General features: G+C 39.8%; 1 protein-coding gene across 11 annotated transcripts in view; it reads left to right on the plus strand.

The window, feature by feature from the left end:
* Positions 1 to 1,457: 1,457 nt before the first annotated feature.
* The window catches only part of nedd4l (NEDD4 like E3 ubiquitin protein ligase), a 49,264-nt gene continuing 25,239 nt past the window's right edge, over positions 1,458 to 25,482 (plus strand). For 4 of the 11 annotated variants that reach the window (XM_077585892.1, XM_077585895.1, XM_077585894.1 and 1 more), the window contains exons 1-9: positions 1,459 to 1,788; positions 4,845 to 4,918; positions 9,780 to 9,861; positions 12,336 to 12,374; positions 12,910 to 12,963; positions 21,492 to 21,530; positions 22,029 to 22,079; positions 25,006 to 25,067; positions 25,179 to 25,281. In XM_077585892.1, coding sequence (XP_077442018.1) covers positions 1,744 to 1,788; positions 4,845 to 4,918; positions 9,780 to 9,861; positions 12,336 to 12,374; positions 12,910 to 12,963; positions 21,492 to 21,530; positions 22,029 to 22,079; positions 25,006 to 25,067; positions 25,179 to 25,281 — 549 coding nt within the window. In that variant the 5' untranslated portion in view covers positions 1,459 to 1,743. Of the gene's footprint in view, positions 1,789 to 4,844; positions 4,919 to 9,779; positions 9,862 to 12,335; positions 12,375 to 12,909; positions 12,964 to 15,249; positions 16,815 to 21,355; positions 21,392 to 21,491; positions 21,531 to 22,028; positions 22,080 to 25,005; positions 25,068 to 25,178; positions 25,282 to 25,482 lie in introns of those variants that run through there. The other 7 variants (XM_077585900.1, XM_077585899.1, XM_077585893.1 and 4 more) reach the window with 5 other exon arrangements.

Below are 25,482 nucleotides of genomic sequence, written 5' to 3' on the forward strand. Positions count from 1 at the left end.
ATTGGTGTTATATAATAATGCCATCTGCTCTCCTGTCCATGCAAAAGTAAACAGCCGGATGGATGCCACTGCAAGGCCCCATTGGTGCCCTGGGTGGATGGATGTCAATAGTTTCCATTCCATTTCCTCACTGTCCCTGACATGTTTTGTCATGTTAGTGGGTGTTAATTGTGTCACAGACCTATGGTGTGAATAAATATATTAAGACTATGTTTGCTGATTTTGTAGCTTTCGTTGAGGAAAAAAAAGGAGGTTGTGATACTCATAATTTTCCTGTATCTTTGGTCATATACTGTATTTTTTCTTTTTAATCTTTGAATTGCCAGTTTTGCACACAACATCCTTCCATATTAACTTCGTGGTAACATACTGACACCTTGCGGCGAGATTAGAAATTGACAAAGCAGCACGGAGAGCCACGACGGTTCCATTCTTTCATTCATTTATTATTACATGACATATTCTGTTTTCACACGTTTAAAAAAAATATATATTTGTAACAATTATTGTTTAAAATACACTCTTAAAACGTGCAGCGGACTAATTGATGGTGACGTCATCAAACGAATTTGAATAAATTACCAAGAACGCTGAGGAAACACAATTACAAATTCCCTGCGGAACTTTTACAACCAAGAACTCCTTTTATCCAGAACTCAAGGATCCAGGGCTTGTTGATAAAAAAGCAGCTATGAATAGTAAACTGATCGAACAACAGTAGTCAAGAATCATAAACTTTATTGACATGTATATGCAAATATAACAGAAATGTCAAATGCAAATCAATTGCGAGACGCGCATTTACTACTTCCTGTTCACTACATTGTAAAAAAAAAAGAGAGAAAAAAAAGACGAAAAACATCACTAAGCAAATAACATGTCTATACGATGCACAAAAATGTGAGACGTGTTTAACACATATACGCCTCGTAAGAAATCAAATTCACAAGCAAAACATTAAGACATTTGGCATGTAGAAACGTGATAAAACTACTAAATTACGTACTGCAAGAAACGACTAATTGTAACTTACACATCATCGCGGTCATCTTTTGCAGCACCTAATAATACTAGAATGCCTACTTTTATATTAAGTTTCTCACGCCGACTTGAACTTAAAATCAAAATTTACCCACCTATATTAAATATAGGATCCCGTTAGCGGTGATTGGCTAGGTGTTTTAAGCCCCGCCCCCGACCTGTCCACTTCAAGGGCAGCTAATAGCAAACTCCTCGTCACGTATTCAAATGTATATACATATGAATATGTACACGTAATCGCTAAGATGTTACTTGCGGTGAGTTTGATAAGTTTCAAGACACAAATTGGAATCTTCCAGCTTTACACCCTCTTTACATGTAGAAACGCAAGGGCGCCTCCAATTGGTCAACACCACCAGCATTCATGCTTACCCTGCAGGTGATTGGCCGAGTCGTTTCCAAGTCAAGTGTCACAGCGTTTCGAGAGGAGGGGGATATGATGAGCGTTTGACAAAAGCGATCTTGTCTCGGACGAAACCCTTTTGGACAGTGTGTGAACAAATACAACGCCAGGTCGTGTTGTGGAAGCGTAGTGGGATCTTGGAAGCTAAAGCTAATCTTATTTTAAGAACGGATTCAACCACCACGGCGCGACAGGAGAAGCACGGGAGCAAAAAGTGGGACTTAATTGTTCGAGGCTAGCTAACTAGCTCTGCCTCGCCTCCTTCTTTAAACGGCGATTAGCGGGCACCGCCGGGCTATATGGCTACGAATTACGAGCCGATCTACGGACTGTCAGAAGATGAGGTAAGCCTGATCGGCAGTCGAGCCGCCAGACGGCGAGACAGTCGCGCGGATGCTGCCGATGCTAACGCTAGCCGCGGCGGTCAAGCTAAGCAGCCATCACCCACATTCACATACCATAGTAATGCTCAGGCAGCTGTCTTGTTTCCCCGAAAACACACCTCGCTCCTATTGCTCCTCTTCCGCGTCTCCTACTAGTGCACCACAATTGTAAAAAATAATAAGAATAATAACAGTAAATTAACCATTAATGAATCCTCGACTACCCTCCAGCTGTGTGAAGTCTACACAGATGAGATCTTGTTGTTTACATGGGTAGGTGGATCACAACCATTTTGGTAAACAGAGGAAATACATACATAATATGTATTCATGTTCATTTCAGACACATTATTTATGCATAACCCAATGGGAGCTTTTGCAGGTCTAAATCAACAGGCTGTATGTTTTCAGACAGGTGCTTTAGTTTATTTACCAATGGGTACTAAAAAGAATGTGAAATTAAGTGCAAATGCACACAATGTAACTTCCAATATCTGGACAAAATACAATGAAGCATTCAACCAGAGAGAGAATCACCGTCTAATCTAAGACTTGAGGTCTGTTAATTATTTTTGGAGCTTTGGGTAGTCTTTGGGTCAGGGCATATGTGAACCTTTTGCTTTCCCGTGATGTTTATGTTAATTTATACTATGGATATGGGGTAATATGTAAAGATATAAGATCAGAAATTAAGTAGCTGGAGAATGGCAAAAATGGTAATCAAAGTTAATGAAATTGAATCTACTCCCATAAGTAGCACTTTACGCTTTGCGGAATTAAATTGAATTAATGCAATTGATGTCCCGTAGCAAAGAAAATGTGGTATGGCCTGACATTTAGGCTTCCTCCAAATTCTGCCATATGGTAACACATAACATGACAAATGGTAAACAACACATGATAATAGAGCACAAACCAACAAACCATACATGCACATGAAGAGCCACACCCACTAAACGAACTCTTGATCACTGCTTATGCACCACCTACAGTAACATGCGCAATTAGCAATCTCATTTGTCTTGTCAAGCAATTCATTTCTTTGCGTATTCTTTTTTCTTTATTTAACCTTTAGGCAGTTGAAAACAGATTCACATTTGGAACGCTGACCTGATAAGACAAAGATCTGTTTTTACTTTGGAAAACAATGACCAACTCAGTATTCAAATCAGTTTTGCGTAGATTGGTGAGTGCAACATCAAGCCCTCTAGTGTGATATTGCATAAATGTCGTTTCGTTGTTTTTTTCCAGCAATAAACAATACCAAATAAACAGCAATAAATAAGGATAGGGATAAGAAGTTGTCTTTTTTTTGCATTTTTTTTTTTAAATGAACTAATGTTAGATATTTAGCATTTTGTTTTTAAACTCTCCTGTTGAGGTTAGCTTTACAGATGCCAACGTCTGCTCTGCGGGCGACACCCTAAATAATCAAAGGAGGCATTTCGTTCAGGTGTGGGGTTTATGTATTTGAGTTAATTGGGGCATTGTATCTACTGTACTGTGATAATATGAACTTACTGCCAGTGGCCATAGCCAACTAAGAGTTACTGGTCATTAATTAAGTTTTAATTGATGGCGTTGATGGTATTAAACAGGATGTATATTATTGTAATGTATGATGTACAAGAGTTGTCTATAATGACTTCACTTCAGTTGAATAATATTATCATCATATAGAATGTTTTTTTTAAGTGAATTTTGAAATCTAGCAGGACTTAATTGTTTAAGTCATATTTTACAAGCTCAGCTTTGACCTTCTTCTGTCAGTCATTATGAGAGAGAGTATAAGAGGACTTAGGCGCGCCATTCATTCCACTGCGTAGTGAACTCTGGCAAGGCTTGGCTCGCCTTCAGTCATCCACTGCACCGTAACCACAACACGACAAATCGTCACTTGATGCCCGAGGCTGTAAAATCTCTCTCCGTCGCTTCAGCAACATGACACCGGTCGCAAGTAAAAGCTGCATCCATTGTGTGAAAGTGCCTTTTAAGGGGCAAAATTGCTAAACACGTTTCATTATATTAAGAGTCAGAGAGGCAGTAACCAATGGAAAAGCATGTTTGTCTACGCTCCAAAAAAGATCACTGTTGAACCAATTTAAGAGTAAACAGAGAATTGTTGACCAACTTAATAAAATTGCTTCAATGTAACACACGATTGAATTAAATTAATCCAAAGGGAATATATTAAAGGTGAGGTCTTTAGTTTTCATTAAGAAATAAACACTTCTTAAACACTGGATGTATACACATGTAATCCTTCTCATTATTCTGTTAATGTGTGGTAACCCAAAAACACATGGTTCAAAGGTCAGCAGGGTCAGCAGCATCTCTTATAATAAAGTTAACTAAAATTTTAAATAAATATGTCCCAAAGATTAAAATGGTTTTAGATTTACCTTATATCGGTATTATAAAATACTGATACCGATATTCGTCAAATCGGCCTGGCCTGGTCTATCCCTTATACTTTATTAAAAACAACAAGCCACTCAAATACATCTGAGTGACGTTGTGATAATATATCACTTAGTTACCCTGCCACAGTTTTATTTTAGAACTAAAACCCTTTGTGTTATAGCTGACATTTAATTGAAATGTGTGGCAAGAATTTTTAGAAAAACATGCAGCTGGATGTTAAAATGCCAGTAATGACAAGTTGCTACTCTAGGTAAAATATTTTATGTAAGTGAAACTTATGCCATGTTCAAGAAATATCTAATTGCAAATAGTATTCTGGCACTGTCAAGTTTTGTTACTTTGTTTCGGCAAGTTCTCAAATGGTTTTAACTGTTGAGTCAATTCTGTCAATTGGCAAATAATGTATCCACCATTATGTTACACCATCACATTGTCACAGTGCACTGAAAAGCTCTTCACTCCATTACCGGTAATCAGTAATATATGTGGGTCAGTGTTATTGCATCAAATGAATGCCTGGTTCGAGAAACCATTGGCACTCAGAAGGGATCACTTTTCCATGAATTTGATTAAATCTTTTTTTTCTTCTGCAGACTGAAACCAGAGTGCTGCGTGTTAAGGTCATCGCTGGAATTGATCTGGCCAAAAAAGACATCATTGGAGCCAGGTGAGTTTCACTGAATATTCATCAGAAATTTGTTGTCAGGGCTTTACAGGAGACATATTGTGCATTTTTATCTTTATAAATTAGAAGAGTTCTCAGTTGTTTAATTAAGTATTTGACATTATTGCTGTTACCTAATACTTTCTGTGATAACACCGCAGCTCGGCTTACCCTTTGACATCGTGTTAAATGGGTTGGATGCAGCTTGAAAGTTGCTCTGGATTTTCAGAATTCATTGGTAATTATGTGAGTTAGCCACATTTTCTGTTTAGGAAGGAGTTGAGAGTTGAATGGTCATGAGGCGCTTCCAGATGACCAAACTGCAGCAAATGTGATCAGGGAGACGGTAGGACAGTCCTTGGTGTGTCATCTGGAAAGATAGGAGATAAGGAGACTTGGTGGTGGAATGAGGAGGTGCAGAAGTGGATCCAGAGAAAGAGGTTAGCTAATAAGAAGTGGGACACTGAGAGGACTGAAGAAAGTAGACAGGAGTACAGGGAAATGTAGCGTAAGGTGAAAGTGGAATTGGCAAAGGCCAAGCAAGGGGCTTACGATGACTTGTATGCTAGGTTGGACAGTAAGGAGGGAGAGAATGTTCTAGTTGGGTTGGCAAGGCAAAGAGACAGAGATGGGAAGGACGTGCAACAGGTTAGGGTAATAAAGGATAGGGATGAAAGTGTGTTGACAGATGCCAGTAGTGTGATGGGAAGATGGAGAGAGTACTTTGAAGAGTTGATGAATGAGGAAAATGAAGAGTAGAAGAGGTGACTGATGTGGACCAGGAAGTAGCAAACATTAGTAAGGATGAAGTGAGACGGGCATTGGAGAGGATGAAGTGTGGAAAGGCACTAGGTATGGAAGTGTCTAGGAGAGGTAGCAGTAGAATTTCTGACTGGGTTGTTCAACCGGATCTTAGCTCGTGAGAAGATGCCTGAGGAATGGAGGAGAAGTGCGCTGGTTCCCATTTTTAAGAACAAGGAAGACGTGCAGAGTTGTGGTAACTACAGAGCAATAAAGCTAACGAGCCACACAATGAAGCTATGGGAAAGAGTAGTTGAAGCTAGACTGAGGGCAGAGGTGAACATTTGTGAGCAGCAGTAAGGTTTCATGCCACAAAAGAGTACCACAGTATGCAGTATTTGCTTTGGGGATGTTGATAGAGAAGTACAGAAAAGGTCAGAAGGAGCTGCATTGTGTCTTTGTAGATCTGGAGAAAGCTTACGACGGGGTGTCCAGAGAGGAACTGTGGTTTAGTATGAGGAAGTCTGGAGTGGCAGAGAAGTATGCTCAAGTGGTGCAGGACATGCATGAGGACTGTAAGGCAGTGGTGAGGTGTGCTGTAGATGTGACGGAGGAGTTCAAAGTGGAAGTAGGATTATATCAGGGATCCGCTCTAAGCCCCTTCTTGTTTGCTATGGTAATGGACAGGATGACAGATGAGGTTAGACCGGAACCTCCATGGACTATGATGTTTGCAGATGACATTGTGATCTCTAGTGAGAGCAGGAAACAGGTGGAGGAGAAGCTCGAGGCGTGGAGGTTTGCCCCGGAAAGGAGGGGAATGAAGGTTAGTCGTAGCAAGACGGAGTATCTGTGTGTGAATGGGAGGGACCCAAGTGGAAGAGTGAGGTTACGGGGAGAAGAGACCAAAAAGGTGGAGGAGTTTAAGTATTTAGGGTCAATGGAGAGTGTGGAAAAGAAGTGAAGAAGCAGGCAGGCTGGAACGGGTGGAGAAAATTGTCAGGTGTGATAGAAGAGTTTCAGCTCAAATGAAAGGAACGGTTTATAAAACTGTGGGTGAGACCAGCAATGTTGTTTGGTCTGGAGACAGTGCCACTGAGGAAAAGAGAGGAGGCAGAGACGAAGATGCTGAGGTTCTCTTTGGGAGTGACCAGGATGGATAGAATCAGGAATGAGTACATCAGAGGGACAGCACGTTAGAGGCTTTGGCGATAAAGTCAGAGAGGAGAGATAGTGAATATATTGACATAAGGGTGCAGAGTTCCCAGAGGAGGTTTATGGATGTAGTTAAAGAGGACATAAAGGTAGTTGGTGTGAGAGCAGAGGATGCAGAGGACAGGCTTAAATGGAGGCAACTGATTCGCTGTGGCGACCCCTGAAAGGAAAAGAAGAAGAAGACGAAGCCACGTTTTCTGTTACAATGAGGCAGAAGTACAGAATGACTCACTGACACTTCTTCAGAAATAGGCATGAGATAAAAAAGATGAACTTGATTACTTCATTTCACACTCCATGGGTGGGCAGCCACTCAAGAGGCCCAACTATTTACATATAAAAAAATAAATTTAAAAAAAGTCACGGTAGGCCTCATTTAGGTGAACATGCTGTGACCTCCTGCTTATTCATGGTAAAAGATTTGGCAAGCAATCAACCCATTTGTGTGAACTTTCACAATTTTTTTGCAGCGTCAAAAAGACCTTTAACTCCCATTTAAACAAATGATTACCCTCGTGTCACTCTCTCCTATTTGTAACCGACCTCTGTCACACCTTTGCCAGACAAAATCTTGTACTGTGGAACCGCTTGTTTTGACCACAGCGCTCCGATTTTAGAATTCATCTTTCACTTAAAAATAATGAACATGGACAAAATAAATCCCTTCCACGCCACATTTTAAATTATATTAGAAACTGTTATCCAACATTATGCATTTTTCCCGTTTTATTACTGCGACCTCTCTGTGGAGACATCACAAAAAAAACATTTAAAAGCCAAAGAAAAAGCAAATCGCCTTAATAGTATGATTGAAGCCTTCGCATGTATCGAACCAAGTAAACGATCAGAGTTTTTGACTGTCATCCTTTCATCTTTCCTGCTGACCTCGACCTAACCTTTATGTTGACGTCATGTAATTTTGGTTCGGCTGGTCTCGCTCTTGCTTTCATTTGCATTGTAAAGCGATGACATTTGGGCTGTCCTCAGTTTTCCTTTTCTGCCCACGCAATGCAAAAACACTGCGATTAATTATTAATGTGCCACGGCACTATCAGTCAATACTTAACCTGCTATCTCGCGTTATGTGCTAAATACAAATGTATGAGTCGAGATTCTAATATAATTTTAGTATAATAAAACTAAACAAGAATGGCTGAGAACATCAGACTATTCTGAAGTGCCCTTAAATAAAACATTAAATTACCATTATATTTTTAAAGGCATTTTTTTTAAATTAGACTATTATTTTTTTACCTCCAAAAACAAAAGTGTCTAATTTTCTTTGATCAATTTTCAGTAAGTCATTTATTATTATTTTTGTCAGTTTCAGTAATCATTGTGCAGTTTTCTCTCATTAAAAGTGGGGTACACAAATTCTATTGGTATATCTTGACGGCTGCCATCTGGGTCTCTCACTTGGTACTTTTATTTGTAAATGGTCATGTGATATAATATGGGGTCATTGACCACGGTTACCTGCGATTCAGATCAGAATCTCAGCAAAACTAGTGCTGACTCTCAGCCACTCATGAAAAATAGTTGTTCATAATGCACTCTAGGCCAATTACAATCGCTTCCATCACTCGGACATTAGGGCTCACTGGAAACACAGCAATGATTCTGCGCTTTGCTTAACTGACTCAAATTTGCGGAATCACTGGAAATGAGGATTTACCCAATTGAAAATTGTCCGAAACTAAAAAATGAGGAACACCAAAAGGAAAGCCTGGTGGGCTGCCGGGCTAATAAAACGCTGGGCCTGCAGAATTGTTGGTGCAACCCTACTGGAAACACCAAAGACTTCAATGATCGAATCTGTTCGTTTGAAACATTGCAGGCTTGTTAATTCTGTAAATCTGTTTACTGACTGAAATTGATGGACTTAACAGAAACACCACCGACTCTGATAGTTCTGTTGAATCTTTTTGAGTGGAATTTGGGGACTTACCATATACACATTATTTGTTTCTATTGGGCATTACCTTGTGGTTTAAACATGCAATGACACACCCTGAAACAAGTTCATAATTCTATTAAGTGTTGACGTCATGGATGGTCACGTGCTGTTGAGGGTTCTGACCTAGCGATTGCTTGAATGCGGCAACCGATTGGTGACATTTGAAGCAGCCCTTCTGTCTTACTCGCCGCATTCTTTTATTATTTTTTTCAAGCGAAGAAGACAAGTGACAGTTGTCAGGGAATTGTCGACACAGTGGTCCAATTGTATCTGTTTAGTCAGAGCACACATTCTCACAAACAAACAATTACAAGCAGTGGGGGCTCCCTTAGGCAGTAATAACAATCAAGTTGAGCTCTTTTGATCGCAATGGAAAGGGCACTCAAAATTTAGCAAACTGTCTGCATTTTCGGTATTGAGAGTGGAAGTAGTTGACTTCAAAAACATGGTACCATCTTAATGTCCTGTGCTCCATGACCAAGGAATTAGCTTGCTAAGATGCAGACAAACACAAACATGGCTGTCCTCAGTTTCCTTTTACTTTTGTTCAGTGATGAGGCTTCTTAGCGAATAGTGAGCCGAGCCTTTTATCCTTCCCCGCATATAAATTAAATTTTCTTGAAATCTACTTGTGTGGTGGCCAATTTACTTGGGTGGCCTGCCCAAGTATTAACATGGTGTGGGAAACACTGCCATGTTTAACGCACGTAACACGTCATAGTGATGACGTGAAGTGGACAATAATGTCCAATATGATAGCAGACAGGGTGTATGTCATCATTTTGACAATCAGCTTAAACCCTCAGAGAATCTTATGCCATTGATATTTGCACTTTTCATGACCATACACACTGCCTCATAAAATTAAGGAAAAGGAATTTTGAGTCGTGTGTTCCTTTTAATTGGTTTTGACTCGCGAGTTCTGAGGTTTTGTTTTTTGTTTTTCTGCAGTGACCCTTACGTCAAACTCTCCCTCTACGTCACCGACGAAACCCGAGAGCTCGCCCTGGTCCAGACAAAAACGATAAAAAAGGTAAGGAGCGAGCCGGCATTGTGCTGCTTCTTCTCTTCCTCTCCTCGAGTTTGCGTGAGCTCTAATTTGCTTTGACCTTATCAGATTAGCCACGCCTGGTCTAATCATGTCCTCCCGCACAATTACTGTGCCGCTGCTTACGCTTGTCTCCACTCATACTGCTGTTTCCTGCCCGCGTTCGGAAATGTGTTGCTCATGTAGTCTCAGCACTGAAGGCTAATGCTGCTTACTTCCTCCAAGAGTGGCGATCCCTTTTAATAGACACCATGCCCCAATTAGTTACCGTGAGCCACTTAAAGCAAATAAATACCACCCTCAAACAGACGCCTCTCTTTCCCTAATGGAAAAAACGGGCAGTAATTTATCACAGTTCTACGACGGCGTATTAGGGTACAAATATTTATTTTAGAGGGGTGAAGGAATATTCAGAGAAAAAACTCACACATTTACAAAAAAAAAACTTGTATATTTGCGACATTGTGTGTCAAATTTGCAAGAAAAAAAACCCTCACAAATTTACGAGAAATAAACTCTCAAATTTGCCACTTTATAAAGTGGCAAATTTGCGAGAAAAAAACCTCACAAGTTTGTGAGTGAAAAAAAAGAAATACATATAGCTTAGCTAAAGTCTGGACAAGGTGCTGGCTTTTGTCTAGCAGGAGCTAACGTGACGTGAGGATTCTTTGGTGGTTAATGGAACACTGTATAAAATAAAAAGGCAGGATGGAGATGGATTTCTTCTTAAACTTTACTCGTCATACACGGCAGCTAGAGCGACACTTCCTGACCCCCTATCAGCTGACTAACACTAACCAATCAGAAGCTAGCATACTTTAGGTAAATGCAAGTGAATGACTGAAAACAGCAGATTCGACACATCAACATAGCTACTTGTACAAAAAATTGCCAAAATGTTTGAAAAATGACAAATTAAATTAACTGTGGATCTTCGCAAAGCAAGGCGTCTTCGTTGCGGGCAGTACCCAAAGTTTTGCACTTAATATGATTTGGTTAATCTCTGCTAAAGCAATTACTATCTCCTTATATGAAATCCCGACAGAAAAATATTCGGCACAAACGTCTGTTTACGCTACGTGTAGTCATTTTTGAGTTGTTTTTTATCGCAAACCTGCGAGTTAATTTTTCGTGAATTGACGAGTTTTTGTCTCGAAAATTTGCCACTTTATAATGTACTTTATAATTCTTTTCTTTCTTTTTTTTCTTTTTTTTCTTTCTTTTCTCGTTGTACAGTTCAGGATGGACTAGAAGTACTTGTGTTGTTAATAGGGCTGCCAAGATTAGTCGACCAGTCACGATGGCCATCAACGGCTAGTTAAATTTTCAATGTCATCTTTATTATTTTTCCCAGTTTTATTTTTCCTCTTAAAGCTGTACTGTTTTACTGCTGGTCGTATGCCTGCCTGTGATAAAATTTACATATAATTAGTTGACTTATTGCGACTACTATAGGTGACTACTGACTAGTCAACTAGCAAAATATTAATTTGTGGCAGCTCTTGTTAATAAACTTACTGTGCAGTTTTGAAGATTAACGTGCATTATGTTGTGTTATTAATAGCCACAATGTAGCGCTTTATGCTACCAAAAATGCCTATCTACAAATAAAGACCTCCCTTGTAATAGACTCTTATTCGCGTTTCGGAAAAGCTGCTTTGAGTCCTAATGTAGGTCACTTAACGTGTTTTTTTAATTATTTTTTTTAGCACTAGCTAGCTTTCCACTAGCCAACTCTCCGCTGTGGCCATCCAGCCGAGCTAGCAGGCAGGCGCAGCAGACCCCCATGGCCCACCCCATGCAGGCCAGACATATGCTGCCAGTGGCCTTGCTTGCCTTATAGGATATAAATAGCTGACAATGCACTGCTATGTGGAGCAGAAAAAAAAGCTTCCTCTGTGGTCTTTATGTGTCTTTTTAAGTAGGACACCTTTTCATTGCATCTTCTGTTGCAGAGATAAAAGTTTGCCTTGTGGTGAGAAGCCCCCCCCCCCCAACCCCCTAAAAGTAAACAAATAATCTGATTGTGTGTATTCCTTATTTGGATCTCCGGGTTGGCGGCGGTGGTGCTGGTGGTGGTCTGTGTTTTTTTAGAGACGGGTTTATCATTGGCATTGTTGCTTTAGGCCATGTTGTTGACAAAGCCATTTTAATAGCTAGTGCCACAAAGTCCACAAGCCAATGAAAAACTGAAAGTGATTTCAGGATTTGTGCCCAAAGTAAAGCCTCTTTTCCACCTGTAGGACACATGGCTTGATAATCTACAAGGTGTTTGTTTCTGTACGTTTCTCATGTTTTTCAGTTTAAAAAATAATAATAATCCAGATGCGTTTTTCCTGTGTAGAAATGTATGGCCCAGCATCTACTCAAGTATTCATACCTGTTGTGTTTTATCTATCAACTCTGGGGATCATTTCATTTCATCACCAGACTAACCATATGTGTACTTGATGTTCTAGACGCTCAATCCCAAATGGAATGAGGAATTCTACTTCAGGGTGAGTATCAATTCCTTTATCTTTTTTTCCCCTTCCCTTCTCATGTCATGTATTTGTTTCCATTTTTTTTAATATCAGAGTTCTGTGTTTTTGACGGGCTTTTACACATGCAGTAAAAGCTAGAATGTGTTCCACTTTATTCAGTGTCATCGATCTAGAAAATGGTGTGGCAAAATTCACTGGGGAATTTTCTACTATAGGCGGAAGTATCACAGACAGGACTGTGCATGTATGTATGTATGGTCTTTTTTTGTTCATTTAAAAGATGGCATTTTTTTGGTCTTGCTGTTCTGTATACACGGCGCTGACACAGAGACAAATTCGGTTTAAAGAAATGCCGGAACCAAGGGGTGTAATTGAGTCCAACACGTATTTTATACGTTAAACCAGATGCTGTCACTGCTGTCATGTGAAAGTGTGGCAATATTCTACTTTGCTGATTAAAGGCTAAGGAATATAAATGGATTTGATGTTGCATTCATGCACATCTCTACAGTTGACATTATTAACACTATTGCTTTTGGCGCCTATACAGGTGTGTCCGCAGAATCACAGGCTCCTCTTTGAGGTGTTCGATGAAAACAGATTGGTAAGTGTCACCCCTCCTTAACCCCGTTTCTTTCATCACATGCTAATTGTTGTTTCGACAGCTTCTATTATCAGTCTGTATATTTAGTTTCACCCGCTGAACTACTTAGGCTGTGTTATCTCCCCCCCCCCCTTTTTTTAATTTTTATAAATGTTCTTAGTTTCCATTATTCTGGACATGAGAATTTTTCCAGTCCTGCTTTTAGGGATTAATATCTTTCAAATGTAATGTGATGATAATAAAACTGATGTTGCCTTCATGCCTTTATTACATTCTCACATAGCCCTTTGGAATCCATTTGTTTGTTTTTCTCTTTTACCACATGGGTCGTCATTCAGCAACTTGAAATTCAGTCGTTCTCAACTCAGTCTGCACCTTTGCATTATTTGTTCTTAGTAATTCGTATAAATATTTCCAGATTTAATACCAAAGGGTTTTCTTGGCTTAAGAACCTGTACTTTCATTGCTCTGATGGAAGACTATTTTGTGGTAACAAATTGCATGTTTGTTTGACTGAGCGGAGTATGTTGTCGCCATAACAAGCTCGATAAAACCTCAAGTGTTACAGGAATTACAATCATCACAAATGGGTCCTGATGATGAATCCACTACTTTACACCTTTCCATAAGCATTGCTTTCCAAGCAAACCTGACCCGAGACAGAGATAAGCACAGTGAGTTTTCTATGGAAAGAACCTTCCCTGAAGCAGGTGTTTGACATTTGCGATGGTTTCTTGGTAACTTTAGCTCCTGGAACGTCATTATAATGATGTTTGGTAGGACCATTAGTGGATGTTTCCCAGGATACAATTTATTTCTCTGGCTGGATAAGCCCTTCTTACAAGGCCTTGCAGAGTTTATTTTGTGAGCTGATGAACACCAAATCCTGAAGGGGTTTTTGTAGGGTCGTATAAATCATACGTATATAATCCATGCATCTATCAGTACTACGCCCTGAACGTCAAGTGGTATTGCTGGCATGTGGTCTTCCAAGAAAAGGCCAGCTCAGATTTTCCCCAACGTGAGCGTTGTGTTGCAATGGCAGTGGGATGACACATGAAAGTGGAGCTTAGGCAGCCTCAAGCCTGTTTCTCTCCTTATATGTCTGAGGAGGACTTTTCCATCTCACGGTGCATGCAGGGGTGTCAATTTTTCATCTTCCCAAGAAAATGTTACGCTTCCAACTTTGTCGGAACAGGGTAGGGAAAGTCTGGTGCAACTTGCTCAAGGGCACCTGGGTGGTACTCATAAAGCTATCCAGCAACTAGATGAGCCTACATATTTCTCTAAAGGGTGTCTTATTTTGTGTCATGGTTTTCGATTTTTTTGGGGTCTTGAACCAGAAATGAACCAGTCACCAAGCCACATCCTTTAGGACCTTTCAGGTCCAATATCAAGTGGCTTCTTATTCTGCAAAAAATGGTCTGAATAGGTTTCGTATTATATTTTGTTTGAACCAGACTGGTTATGTCATTAGAAAGCTTGGCTTTGTGCCATCGGACCACACATTGGCATTTCTTTTATCCATGTTCTCTTTTAGCATTTCTCCCGTACAAACATGTATTGACAGTGCTCTTGTGATGCTTGACATGATTCTGATTCTCTGCCTCCGTCAGTAATTGTCATTCCTGAAGATCTTTCACCCACAAATCAGAACTTGGACAACACTGTTGGCTAAAGCACTGGCCAAAATAGTCACGCTGATTTTTATCCACTATGACTATTAAATGTTAATTCACCAAGAGCTTTATCGATTCTCTGCCTTAGTGCCAGAAAACCTCACCCCTCTCAACTTTATCCCGAGGGCAAAGTAGCTTAAATCCCCAATTTCCTTTCCAGATAGTGTTGTATCATGTTGCTGGTTATCAGTCGGCAGTGCTTAGGCGTCCGCACCCTGATTTCAGCATTTTGGACTAAAATAGTATCAAAGATATTTTGTAACTTGAGATGATGTTAGATACTAAGTGAGAAGCCTAGAAAATCTCACCGCATAGGTTTCTCTTCTGTCAGATCTCTCAGATATTTAGCTTCTCACCATCCTGCTGCCTTTTTCAGTCTATTTTGAGCCGTATCTTTCCTCCTCATCTCCAAGCTACAATAAATCAGAGGCTCAAATACTGTTGTTGTGTTTTCTTAACGCAGTTGTCATTTTAATGGTGTTAGTGGGCCGTCCAGAAAAGTAAGATCACTGTGTGACCGGGTTAGGGTGTCACTTGTTTGGAAAGCCTTACCCAGCTGGCACTTGGGGGTAGCATTGCATCGTAATGGCACATGTTGACGGGGTGTGTGTGGGGTCATTTGTAGTCATGTGACTGACAGGCAACCCCGCTGTCACCCTGGAAACCAGAAGCGCCGGCCGCCCTTATCCAATCATGTTAGGAATGCTGGCTGTCACTAGGCTCAGGCTATTTCTGCTGTGTCGCTTGTGCTTGGTAGCGCTACGAACCTGGCGAACACGGTCCCTTCTTTATAACTTTTTCTTTTCAGTCACCCCTTAAAGTGCTGTGTGGATTTCAGCCCTTGTTTTTGTGATGTGATGTTCTTTCCCCCAACCCCCCTCCCCCCCTGTCGTATTTACTTGTGGAAGGAAAGTTATGGAAGGGACTCGAGGTGGGTGGGACCTACTGGGAGCGGTGCTAGAGTGAGAAGGAAAAACGGGGATCAGTCATTCGGCCAGCCAAAAGAACGACGTGTGCGACACTTGGAGGACGGCACAACCGTACAGTCCTTCAGAGGGAGCTGAGGCTGTCGGACGGGACGTAAAAATGGCACGTCTGCGTTTGTATTTTGGCTCCAACCGCAGCAACACCGCCCCAGAGATACTGGAAGGAGAGGCAGAAGAACAGCATGGAGACCATGATGTTGTGACGGCGCTTCATACTCAACCACCTATAGCATTAAGCCCTTCTCAGGAAGCTGCGGAGCAGCCAGTTCTTCCACTGGCTTATGGTTCGCGCCCGGAGACGCTGCTTAAACGCAGTTCTTCTATGTTTATACCCCAGCTTGCAGCCTATGCCGAGCCGCGGCCCACAAAAAGCTCCTCCATGCACATCTCTCTTCAGCGCTCTGATGGAGCAAGTAATGGGGATTCCAGTGGCCACGCTGATGATGTCCCGCCACCTTGCTATACTCCTCCGGGACCTGCGCCTACGTACGCCGAAGCGTCGGGTCAAGCATATGTTCCGCAACATCCACCTCCTCCATACTGCGGTCCAGATTCTACAAACTCTCAAATATTTGGGGCAGAGCCACATTTCCCAAAACGCAGAGTCTTCAGCATTGGTTCAAATGGCCATAATGTCTACAGCAGAGGCCAGCAAGGGATCAGTGTCGGTGGCATTCGTATTCGGAGGAACTCAACCGATGGTTCAGACATAAGGCATCTTAGAATTTTACCTTACGGTGGTTCTGGATGGACTGTACAGCAGCAGTCCCCCGCTCCGAATACAGGAACACAGCGGGTTGTGTTTCAGCTCCAGCAAAACCAGAACCAAGATCTGAACCAATGTAGGCAGCAGTCGTATTCACCCCAGGAGGAGCACGCCAACGTAGATCTCGTTAGGTCTAGCAGTGGCCGTTTTGTCCGTTACCCCAGAATCAGACTGGAAAGAGGTTCATCGCCACTTTTGGTGGAAAATGCACCAGACTGCGTACCAGATAGCCAGACAGCTGGCCCAGAAAGTCAATCGATAGAAGAGAATCTGAGAAAGGACACACAAGCTAATGGTTGTACTTTGAAATTCAGTGGAGATCCCCCTCCAAGGCAGCCCCATCTCAAGATTTACTTCACTCCAGGTGGAGCTGGAGATCAGGATGTGATCCTTGGCAGTGATCCAACAAGTAACCCCAAGGTAAAATTCAGTTGTAGGCCCTAAAAAAAAAAAAAGTTTACTCTTTTTATTATTTTGTTGTTATTAGTACACAATATTAAATATTGTCTACTAAATATTCTAACTTTCATGTATTCTGTACAGGCATAGATAGATGATGCTTTTCGCGAGGCTTTAAGTTTGGACTCCTTGAGAATTGGCTTTGAATTTTGTCATGTGTTGAGCAAACCTTAGGGGATGCATTTATTCTTTTCCGTGTAATATGGGAAGCAGCTGGTTTTTCGCTTCGTTTTACCCCCTCCAACTAAGATGATCTGCATAGTGCAGATGGAGGGCGATGACATTCTGGGGAGCTCGCACACATTTTTTACACATGAAAACCGCAAGCTCCCTAATGAGTTGGTAATTTCACATTGACCAACAGCCATAGTTGGCACTTGGCAGCAACAATGAGTGAATGGTTAATTTCACTGTACACACTTGTTTGATTTCACAGACATTTAAACTCGCTGGTAACCTCGACTGAGACCAGTTCTATCTTTAGACCGCTTCAAGTGTGCCTGCTGATTTGGAGAGCAATCTGTCTTCCCTGGCTAGTATGTTTCCTGGATTTTATCATCTGCTTTCACGGCGATAGGATGTTGGATAGGACAATTGAGATGTTAAAAAGGTGTCAATTCATTATTTGTGTTCAGGTAATATCGTCAAATAATCCTTAACTTTTAAACGACAATCTGTATTCTTGGCACAAGTAAATACTGCCAATGTGCTGCCATGCCGGGGCATTTCATTTCTGTTCCAACGATCCTCAAACAGACAGCAATGGCAGGTCTTCCCCAAATCCCCCAAGTGGTCCATTTTAGACCCCGAAACCCCGCATGTGTTTGTCTGTGCCAACTTCAGCATGCCCTGCCAGGACGACTCTCTCTCTGGTGGCCATTCACAAAGAACTCTGCTAACCACTGCCTGTTTTCCTGGAACCTTAGATTCATAGACCACAGGTTGCATTAGCGCCAAAAAAACATTGGGGCAAATGTTTTATCTGAATCTGTGGATGGGATGTTTCTGTAATTTAGGATGCTGTAACAGTGGATTCCCCAGTTCTTGTTGTGAAATGAGTTTGTTTGACACATCTATTAAACTGTACAGAAAAGTATTCTACACATTCATGGTGGAACAGAGAAGAGCCTTTCTTACAATTTGCCATTATGTTGCATAAAGTATAGATAACGTATTTGACAGCTGAAAAATAGGCTTGTTTTGTTTTTTGGGGCAACTTGAGATGTTAGGCGATTCCGGTAACGTGTGTTCTGAGACTTTTGCATTTATAAATCTCAAAGACAAAGGACTACTTTTACATGCAGCCAATATTCGGGTTAAGGTCCAAATTTCGGTTTCTGAAACTTTCAGGATAACCCGTTTACTTTAATGAGCGAAGAAAGTTATTCCCGTATACAAAGTTATTACGCATTACGTCATTACGCAAATAGATGTCATTTCTGCTTTTAACTACGGTCAATAAAATACATTTTATTTATGTAACTCACCACGCAAAATAAAGTTTTTTATTGTCAAAATTGTGGCTCTTTGCTGCGTCATCATGTTTGTTTACCTCTGCTTGAGTAGCTTCGGTGGGTTGCACACCAGAAGCACGGACTTATATACATGTATACATACACACTGTGGCATTTTCGCCGTAGACAGAAAATAACATAAAACGCCACAGAGAACTCTATGCAGGGCTGTGCAATTAATCGCAATTCAATTACAATTTCAATTATTACACTCCACAATTTAAAAAATCTGCATAATCGTAAAAAAGATTATTAATACTAGTATTTTTAGTTGTTTAAATTCTTACATTTGCACCTTTTTTAAATTTTAAAAAAACTAATTTAATAAATTGTTTCATCCAAAAGGAACTTGCATAATTAGTGTTTCAAATAATTGTATTTGTCTTAATATTTTCTATTATTATTATTTTTTTTACGTTTAAACATTTTCTTGTTTTGTACCCAAAAAATAAATGATCGTCCTACTGCACAGTGCACACGCTGCAATCCAACTTCAAATTTTTGCCAACATTATTAAATAAATAGATATATATTATTATAAATTCTGTTTGGTCCAAAAGGAACTTACATAATTATAGTGTTTCTATTTTTTTTTAAAGTGGTCTTAATATTGTTAAATGCTTAAACATTTCCTTGTTTTGTACCCCAAAAATTTATAATTGTTTGAATAATCTTGATTTCAATTATTGCCAAAATAATCGAAATTAATATTTTTCCCTTAATCGAGTAGCCCTAACTCAATGTGTTCAAGTTAGGTTTGTTTAACGAGTGGGATGCCGCCACTCATGCAAGTACCGGTAGTTCCTGTACTCAAAAGTTTAAGATTCCTTGCAGATAGAACATGCGGACTACCCTGTTCAATTGAGGTATTCCGGATGGATTTATATGAACAAGAATTTGGATTACGAAAATGTTAAACCAAGGATCTTATTCAGGTTTTTAAAACCCAGAATAAGACAATTTTTGGGGATTTTGTGTGTGTTTACATGGCCTTTCAAATATTCGGGTTTCAGACAGTCTGCATGTAAACATGTCCTTAAACCAACTACATCAAGGAAATTGGAATCAATTATGTTAAAAATAAAAAAAATATAAAAAATTTAATTTACTACTACTTATTTTTCACAAAATGAAAAGTAAGCATTTTCTCTACACTTAATAAAAAAATATATATATATTTTTGTTATTATTTTAAGTTTGAGCTAAAACAATAACAAGGCAGTGTAGGAATGGTGGTGCAAATATTCTGTCGGGATGTTTGAAAAAGGCCGATTTACTTGTTCTGGTCCCTAACAATCCATATGCTGTCTGCCTCTGGGCCCTCATCACGCTGTTGGTCATTGGTGACACCCTCCCAACCCCGAGTGTAACCTGGCCCAGGGAGGCAGCTGCATGGCTCAACTGTGACCCTTTGATGACTCTGCAATTATAGCCCACCGCATACACATACCCGTAGCTTAAAATGCTCCCCTGCGTTAAAGGACACACAAAACAGCCGTGTCTCCCCAGGGTGCTGTCGTGCGTAAACTGACAGTTTAATGTGTTACTTTTCAAGCTACAGGATAACCAGGTTGGCGTTAAAAACAATGACACACCAGTGCTGAAAGCATTAGTTAATTAGTTTTATTCATAGGATGCTCTTCAAAACAAAGTGTTCCATGAATTCCGATGACAGAATTGACACGTGACACACTACTTCTAGTTAAGATGGGGTTTATGATTCACCGTTTTGGGAGTTTGGCAGTCACTTAGTAGATTTTCCGCTTGGTTTATGAAATGAAAGCAGATACTAAGATACTGTTTTTTTTCCCACAGCTGAAAAACTGTTCAAGTGTGTATGTGTGTGTCCGTATCTAAGTGTAAGTCTAGGTGTGTTTAAGTGTGTGTGAAATTCACTCATCTATTGTTGACAAAACTGCACTATAATAACCAACAAGCAGTGCCGTGTGACTCACCTTTCACCGTCGGATTCCGTGTCTGTTAAGAGTGTTATGCCACACTAGAGGATGATAAGGCTTGATGTATGCCTGCCCCCTCTTTCCTCGACAATTTTAGGTAGCAGTCTGAGCCCCCCGTGGTCGGGCGTCACATGTTTATCTCCCAGAATGGAGTTTTAGTCTCGCTGAATATTTTCACTGGATTGGAAAGTTTCTAAAACATTTTTTTTTTGTGTGTGTGTGTTAGCGCTGTGCAATTAATCGACATTCAATTACAATTTCAATTATTACACTCCACAATTACAAAATCAGCATAATGGTCAAATAAAAGAGATTATTACTACTAATTTTTAGTTGTTTGAATTGTTTACACAATTTTTTTATAAATTTTGTTTCTTCCAAAAGGAACTTGCATAGTTATAGTTTTTCAAATAATTTTATTTGTCTTAATATTTTTTTATGTTTAAACATTTTCTTTTTTTGTACCCAAAAAATAAAAGATTTTTCTAATCGTGATTTCAATTATGACCAAAATAATCGTGACTAATATTTTCTTCATAATTGAGCAGCCCTAGTACTGTGTGTGTTTGATTTTTTGGGTGAATTTAGTTGATTGGGCCATAGAAAAACATGTCATGTGACATCTGAATGGTGGTAATCAAATCAAACAGATCTGCTTCTCTCTAAAAGTACCATTTGAAGTTGATGTGGATTTCCGTATTTCTGTCCGTCCTGGAACAGATAACGGACCACAGTTTGCAGAACAAAGAGGAAATTTTAGGGTTAATTTTGCCTTCATGATAATTCCTCTTTTTTGTTTTATAGAATGTTGATTGTCTTCACACCATTTAAAAAGCATGCATTTAATTTCATACATAACGTGGAGCGAAAATAGGCCCGACAAACACAAAAATCCCCTCAAGTTTGAGTTTTACAAGAGTTGACTATTAAGTGGGGAAACTTGAAATAGGGTTAGAGGCTCCAAAACCGATTTCTTCACTCCCATGTCTACGAAAGTCTGCCATCTAAATCAGTTATGTCCCACATACAGGCCTCTACCAAGAACGGGCTTTTCCACATCGGACAGGTAATCTTTGTCCCTCTTGAAGAGGGGGGCGACTGTTGTGCAGCGCAATCATTCGTCTTCATTTCCTCCCCCCCCCCCCTTTTTTTCTACCTTTTTCCAGTCTGCTTTAATTATAGCAAAGGGATGGACAAATCTACAGGTTTCTTTTTATTTGACTCACAAGCCTTCTTCCCTGGTTTTATTCCTGATGTTGTCATAGCAACAACCCTCTTCTTTCCTCTGTCTGGGTAATGTGGCTTCCGTGTTGCAGTTGGATGTTCTTCTCTGGGTTTATGGGCTTTCTGATACCAAAGGCCTACATAAACTGAGCCTGTCTTGGACACACGCTCCTTGCCAGATATAAAAGTGTTGGTTCATGATAAGATCCTGATAGAGATGTTTTCCAAGCAAACATGCTGTTTTGCAACTGTATCAGATGCTTATAAAAAAAGGCCAGAGGTTATTTTTGGACATGACTTGAAATCAATACCTTTCTTTTGGTCTATGACAAATTGTTGCTGTGTTTTTGAATCTCCTTGGCAATACTGCAATACCTCAACACTCACCGTGGTTTTCCCTTCTCTTCCCTTGTTGCAATTGTTGTCAGTGCCCAAAAAGGTGCTACTCTTCCTGAACCTCTTTTTTTGTTCTTTTCTAGACCAGAGATGATTTTTTGGGACAAGTGGACGTTCCTCTTAGCCATTTGCCGGTGAGTTCTGTTTATGTTTGAGTTGAGCTGTATTTACACTACATGGTTCAAGTATACAATGAAGATATAAGAGCAAAAAGAATGGGTTATCTCCCACAAATGATTAATCAAATACATTGGATACCGACCATCTAAAAACAAAAAACAAACAAAAAATGTTGTATACATGTCACTGATGTAGTGCACACATTAACAAGATAAATCATCTGTGGTCAACTGAAAACTACAGCAAACGCATGGATTTATCAATATAGTGTTAGTATGCTAGATTAACGGGAACATTTGCAATTTCACCCCTCAAAAAGTCATTTGTTAAAACTGAAAAAAAGAAAAGAATCAGCCCTCGCTGGCCCCATGTTGTACTCAAATTAGATTTTTTTTTAAAAACATTGGGAAGAAGGAGGAATAACCAGTCAGAGAGAGAAGAAGGCATGCAAGACTGATAATGTGGCTCCTGCTGAATTGTTACTTTGGGATTCAGGAGCTTTACTTGAAACTATTACGGAATATCCACCTCCGGAGAACAATGAAATGGGATTCGTGACATGAAGCTACATTCAAAATTAGCATCTTGCTAACAGTTTTGCTAACTTTTAAAGTTTGGCAAACCATTAAATAAGCACACAAACGTTTGCTGATGGTGGTGATTGTTGGAGTAATGAGATTCGCATATTCTTGTATTAATACTTGTATGTTCGAAACAAATTACACCCTTAGAAGGTGGAATTTGGTCACCATGTCTATCATAATTAAATACACCAAAGTCTCAAAACCCATGCCCCAAAAATACGCAGGAAGTCATTTTAGGAATCCAAGAGATTTTGACCAGCTATTCTAGACAGAAGGGGACACACAAAATAGTAAAACATTTCACTTTGTTATTGTAATGACGTTTTATGACGTTATATTGTGTGTGCTGGTCCTGCCCTAAAGAAATTAATCTGCCTTACTTAGTATAATTGTTTGCTGCCCCTCACGACTTTCCCAGACTTTATTTACATTATTGTTGTTGCTGCTCTGTTTTGACAAATGGGCTTCTGCACATAAGGGTCGTTTTAAGGTCGCACTTGAAATGTACAGGCAAAATAGACTGTCAAAATAAATCGGATTGGGGTACTTAGACGTTTTCAGATTTAGCATTTGCTGATCCGAGAGTGTCTCTGGTGTGAGGAAAGTGCTCACACAAGTAGCTTCCTCTTGTTGCCTTAATAGCCTAGCAGCGCTCCCTGTTTGGCAAGACAGTCTAGAATGTAAACAACAAGGCGACTGTCCCTGATTTGGACCGCATGGAAAAAAACGCCTCGGTTGAATTGACATAGTCTCAGTGGGAAATTGCAGACTTTGGTGATATAACTGGTTCTAAAACCAAAGACACAGTGGGTTTGAGGTGTACACACACATTTGAAGAGATCAGAGCATATTTAAAGTTTGTATCTTTGGGCATTAGTTGGTTCAGTTGGTTTGTTTGTTTTGGTGCAATCACCCATTTAAGGCCTGTGTGTATTTTATGAATTGACATAGTTTCAAAGGATTTACCAATTCAATTTTTGAAACGTTTGACTAAAATCGTTTCACAAGGAATAGGTATTGGGCTGGATTTCTGCGAAATTGCTAAGCACTGGTAAGCAGGTTTTTATTGTTATATTTCTAGCACAATTTTACTAGTATTCAATTCAGATAGAAACTACTTTATTAGTTGCCATCGAAGTATGCCACTTTGATTTTAAGAGGTACTATTTTAACAAGTAAACCTGAATTGCTTTACCTTTTGGCAGCAGAGTACGTGTAGACTGAATCAACAGGGCTAGAATGCTATTAAACAAGTTTTACGGTATGTAACTGTAAAAAATTCGAAGACCATACAATAAATTCAGAGATTTGTTTCTAAATACATTATATATGCTGGAAGATAATTGCTGAAAATGTGTGCAAAGACTGAGAACGATGTAGTACACGATTGTGGAGATATAGCATTATTTTTCTGGATTTTTATGAATTGTCAATTTGGCATTGATTAATCAAATAATCTACTACACTAATTCTTAATGTTTGATGAATTTTTCTGCTAATGTCCCATCCCTATTTTTCACCAAAAAAGAAAAAAGGAAAAGGGAAGCTATACCCGGACAAAAGGACAGTCAAGGATCAACATTGGCCCAGATTTCACTCACTGGCCTGAGCTAAAAAAACAACAACACAATACCCTTGTCCTTATAGGAAATGTGGTCTTCCTTCAGACAAAACAATACCGCTTTTGTCCATATGGCGCTGCCATAATCAACGTAAACTGAAAGTTCCTTAGTGTTGCTTTAAAAAATGTTATCATGAATCAGCAAAAATGAAAGTGTGTGAGATTTAAACTGAATTTTTAAATGTGTGTGCAGGATTTGCTACTGAAATTTTAGTTTCTGATCCAAATGTAAATGTACCATTTACTATGTTGAGATGCTTATGTCGCTGTGAAATCCAATCTTACTACATTTAACATACTACATGTCAAAAATAAATTCTGAATCTGGATTAATCTTAGGATAGGATCATATTTTAACGTTCAGTATGTGGCTCCTTTTAGTCGAGGGAACTGTTAGCTGTTAGAAGTCAGTGGATGATCCACGTAAGCCTACATACTTACTCACAAGCCACGGGTGTTAATTTATGCATCATCCCTTTATCTTCTTTGTCACGCCTCTGAATAGTGGCAGAGTTTTTGCTGTATGCTGAAAAAGAGTTTGGCAGACTGCTGAGAATGACCAAGTAGCCTTTCTGTTTTTCCAATGTGTAACTGGAGAAGCATTGCATAACCACAATCCAGTATGACGCTCAGGGCCATGTAATCCAGAGCCGTGATTCTTGATTATGATGCCCTTTAAAAAAATAAAAAAATAATCGAAAATTAAAAAACAGCCTACTTTCTATTCATTTACAGACAGAGGACCCCACCATGGAGCGCCCTTATACGTTTAAGGACTTCCTGTTGCGGCCCAGGAGGTTGGTATCATCGGTCGTGGCGCCAAAGGGGTGAAAATAGATGTGATGTTATTTGTCATCGTAGGTTTATCTTAGCTACCTAGCTCATTCCTGCTCGTTGATATTTCCAAGTCACAAGTCTAGGGTGAAGGGTTACCTGCGTCTGAAGATGGCCTATTTGCCCAAACAAGGGGGACATGAAGAGGAAGCTGGAGACATGAGGGAGGAGGCAGAGGTAAGCTCAGTCAAGCAGTTTTTAGTATTGTTTATTTATTATTTATTTGATGATTTATTTATTTATTGACTTGGCATCAACTGAAGCATCCTTGTAAATTGCATCATGTGATTTATCGTTAAGCTGAAAGATTCCCCTCCAGTGGAGAAATGAATGAATTCAACATAATTAACCCCAGCAGAGATGAAATTTGGTCGGCCT

This window comes from Vanacampus margaritifer, chromosome 14 (genome assembly GCF_051991255.1).
Source record: "Vanacampus margaritifer isolate UIUO_Vmar chromosome 14, RoL_Vmar_1.0, whole genome shotgun sequence".
Taxonomy (NCBI): domain Eukaryota; kingdom Metazoa; phylum Chordata; class Actinopteri; order Syngnathiformes; family Syngnathidae; genus Vanacampus; species Vanacampus margaritifer.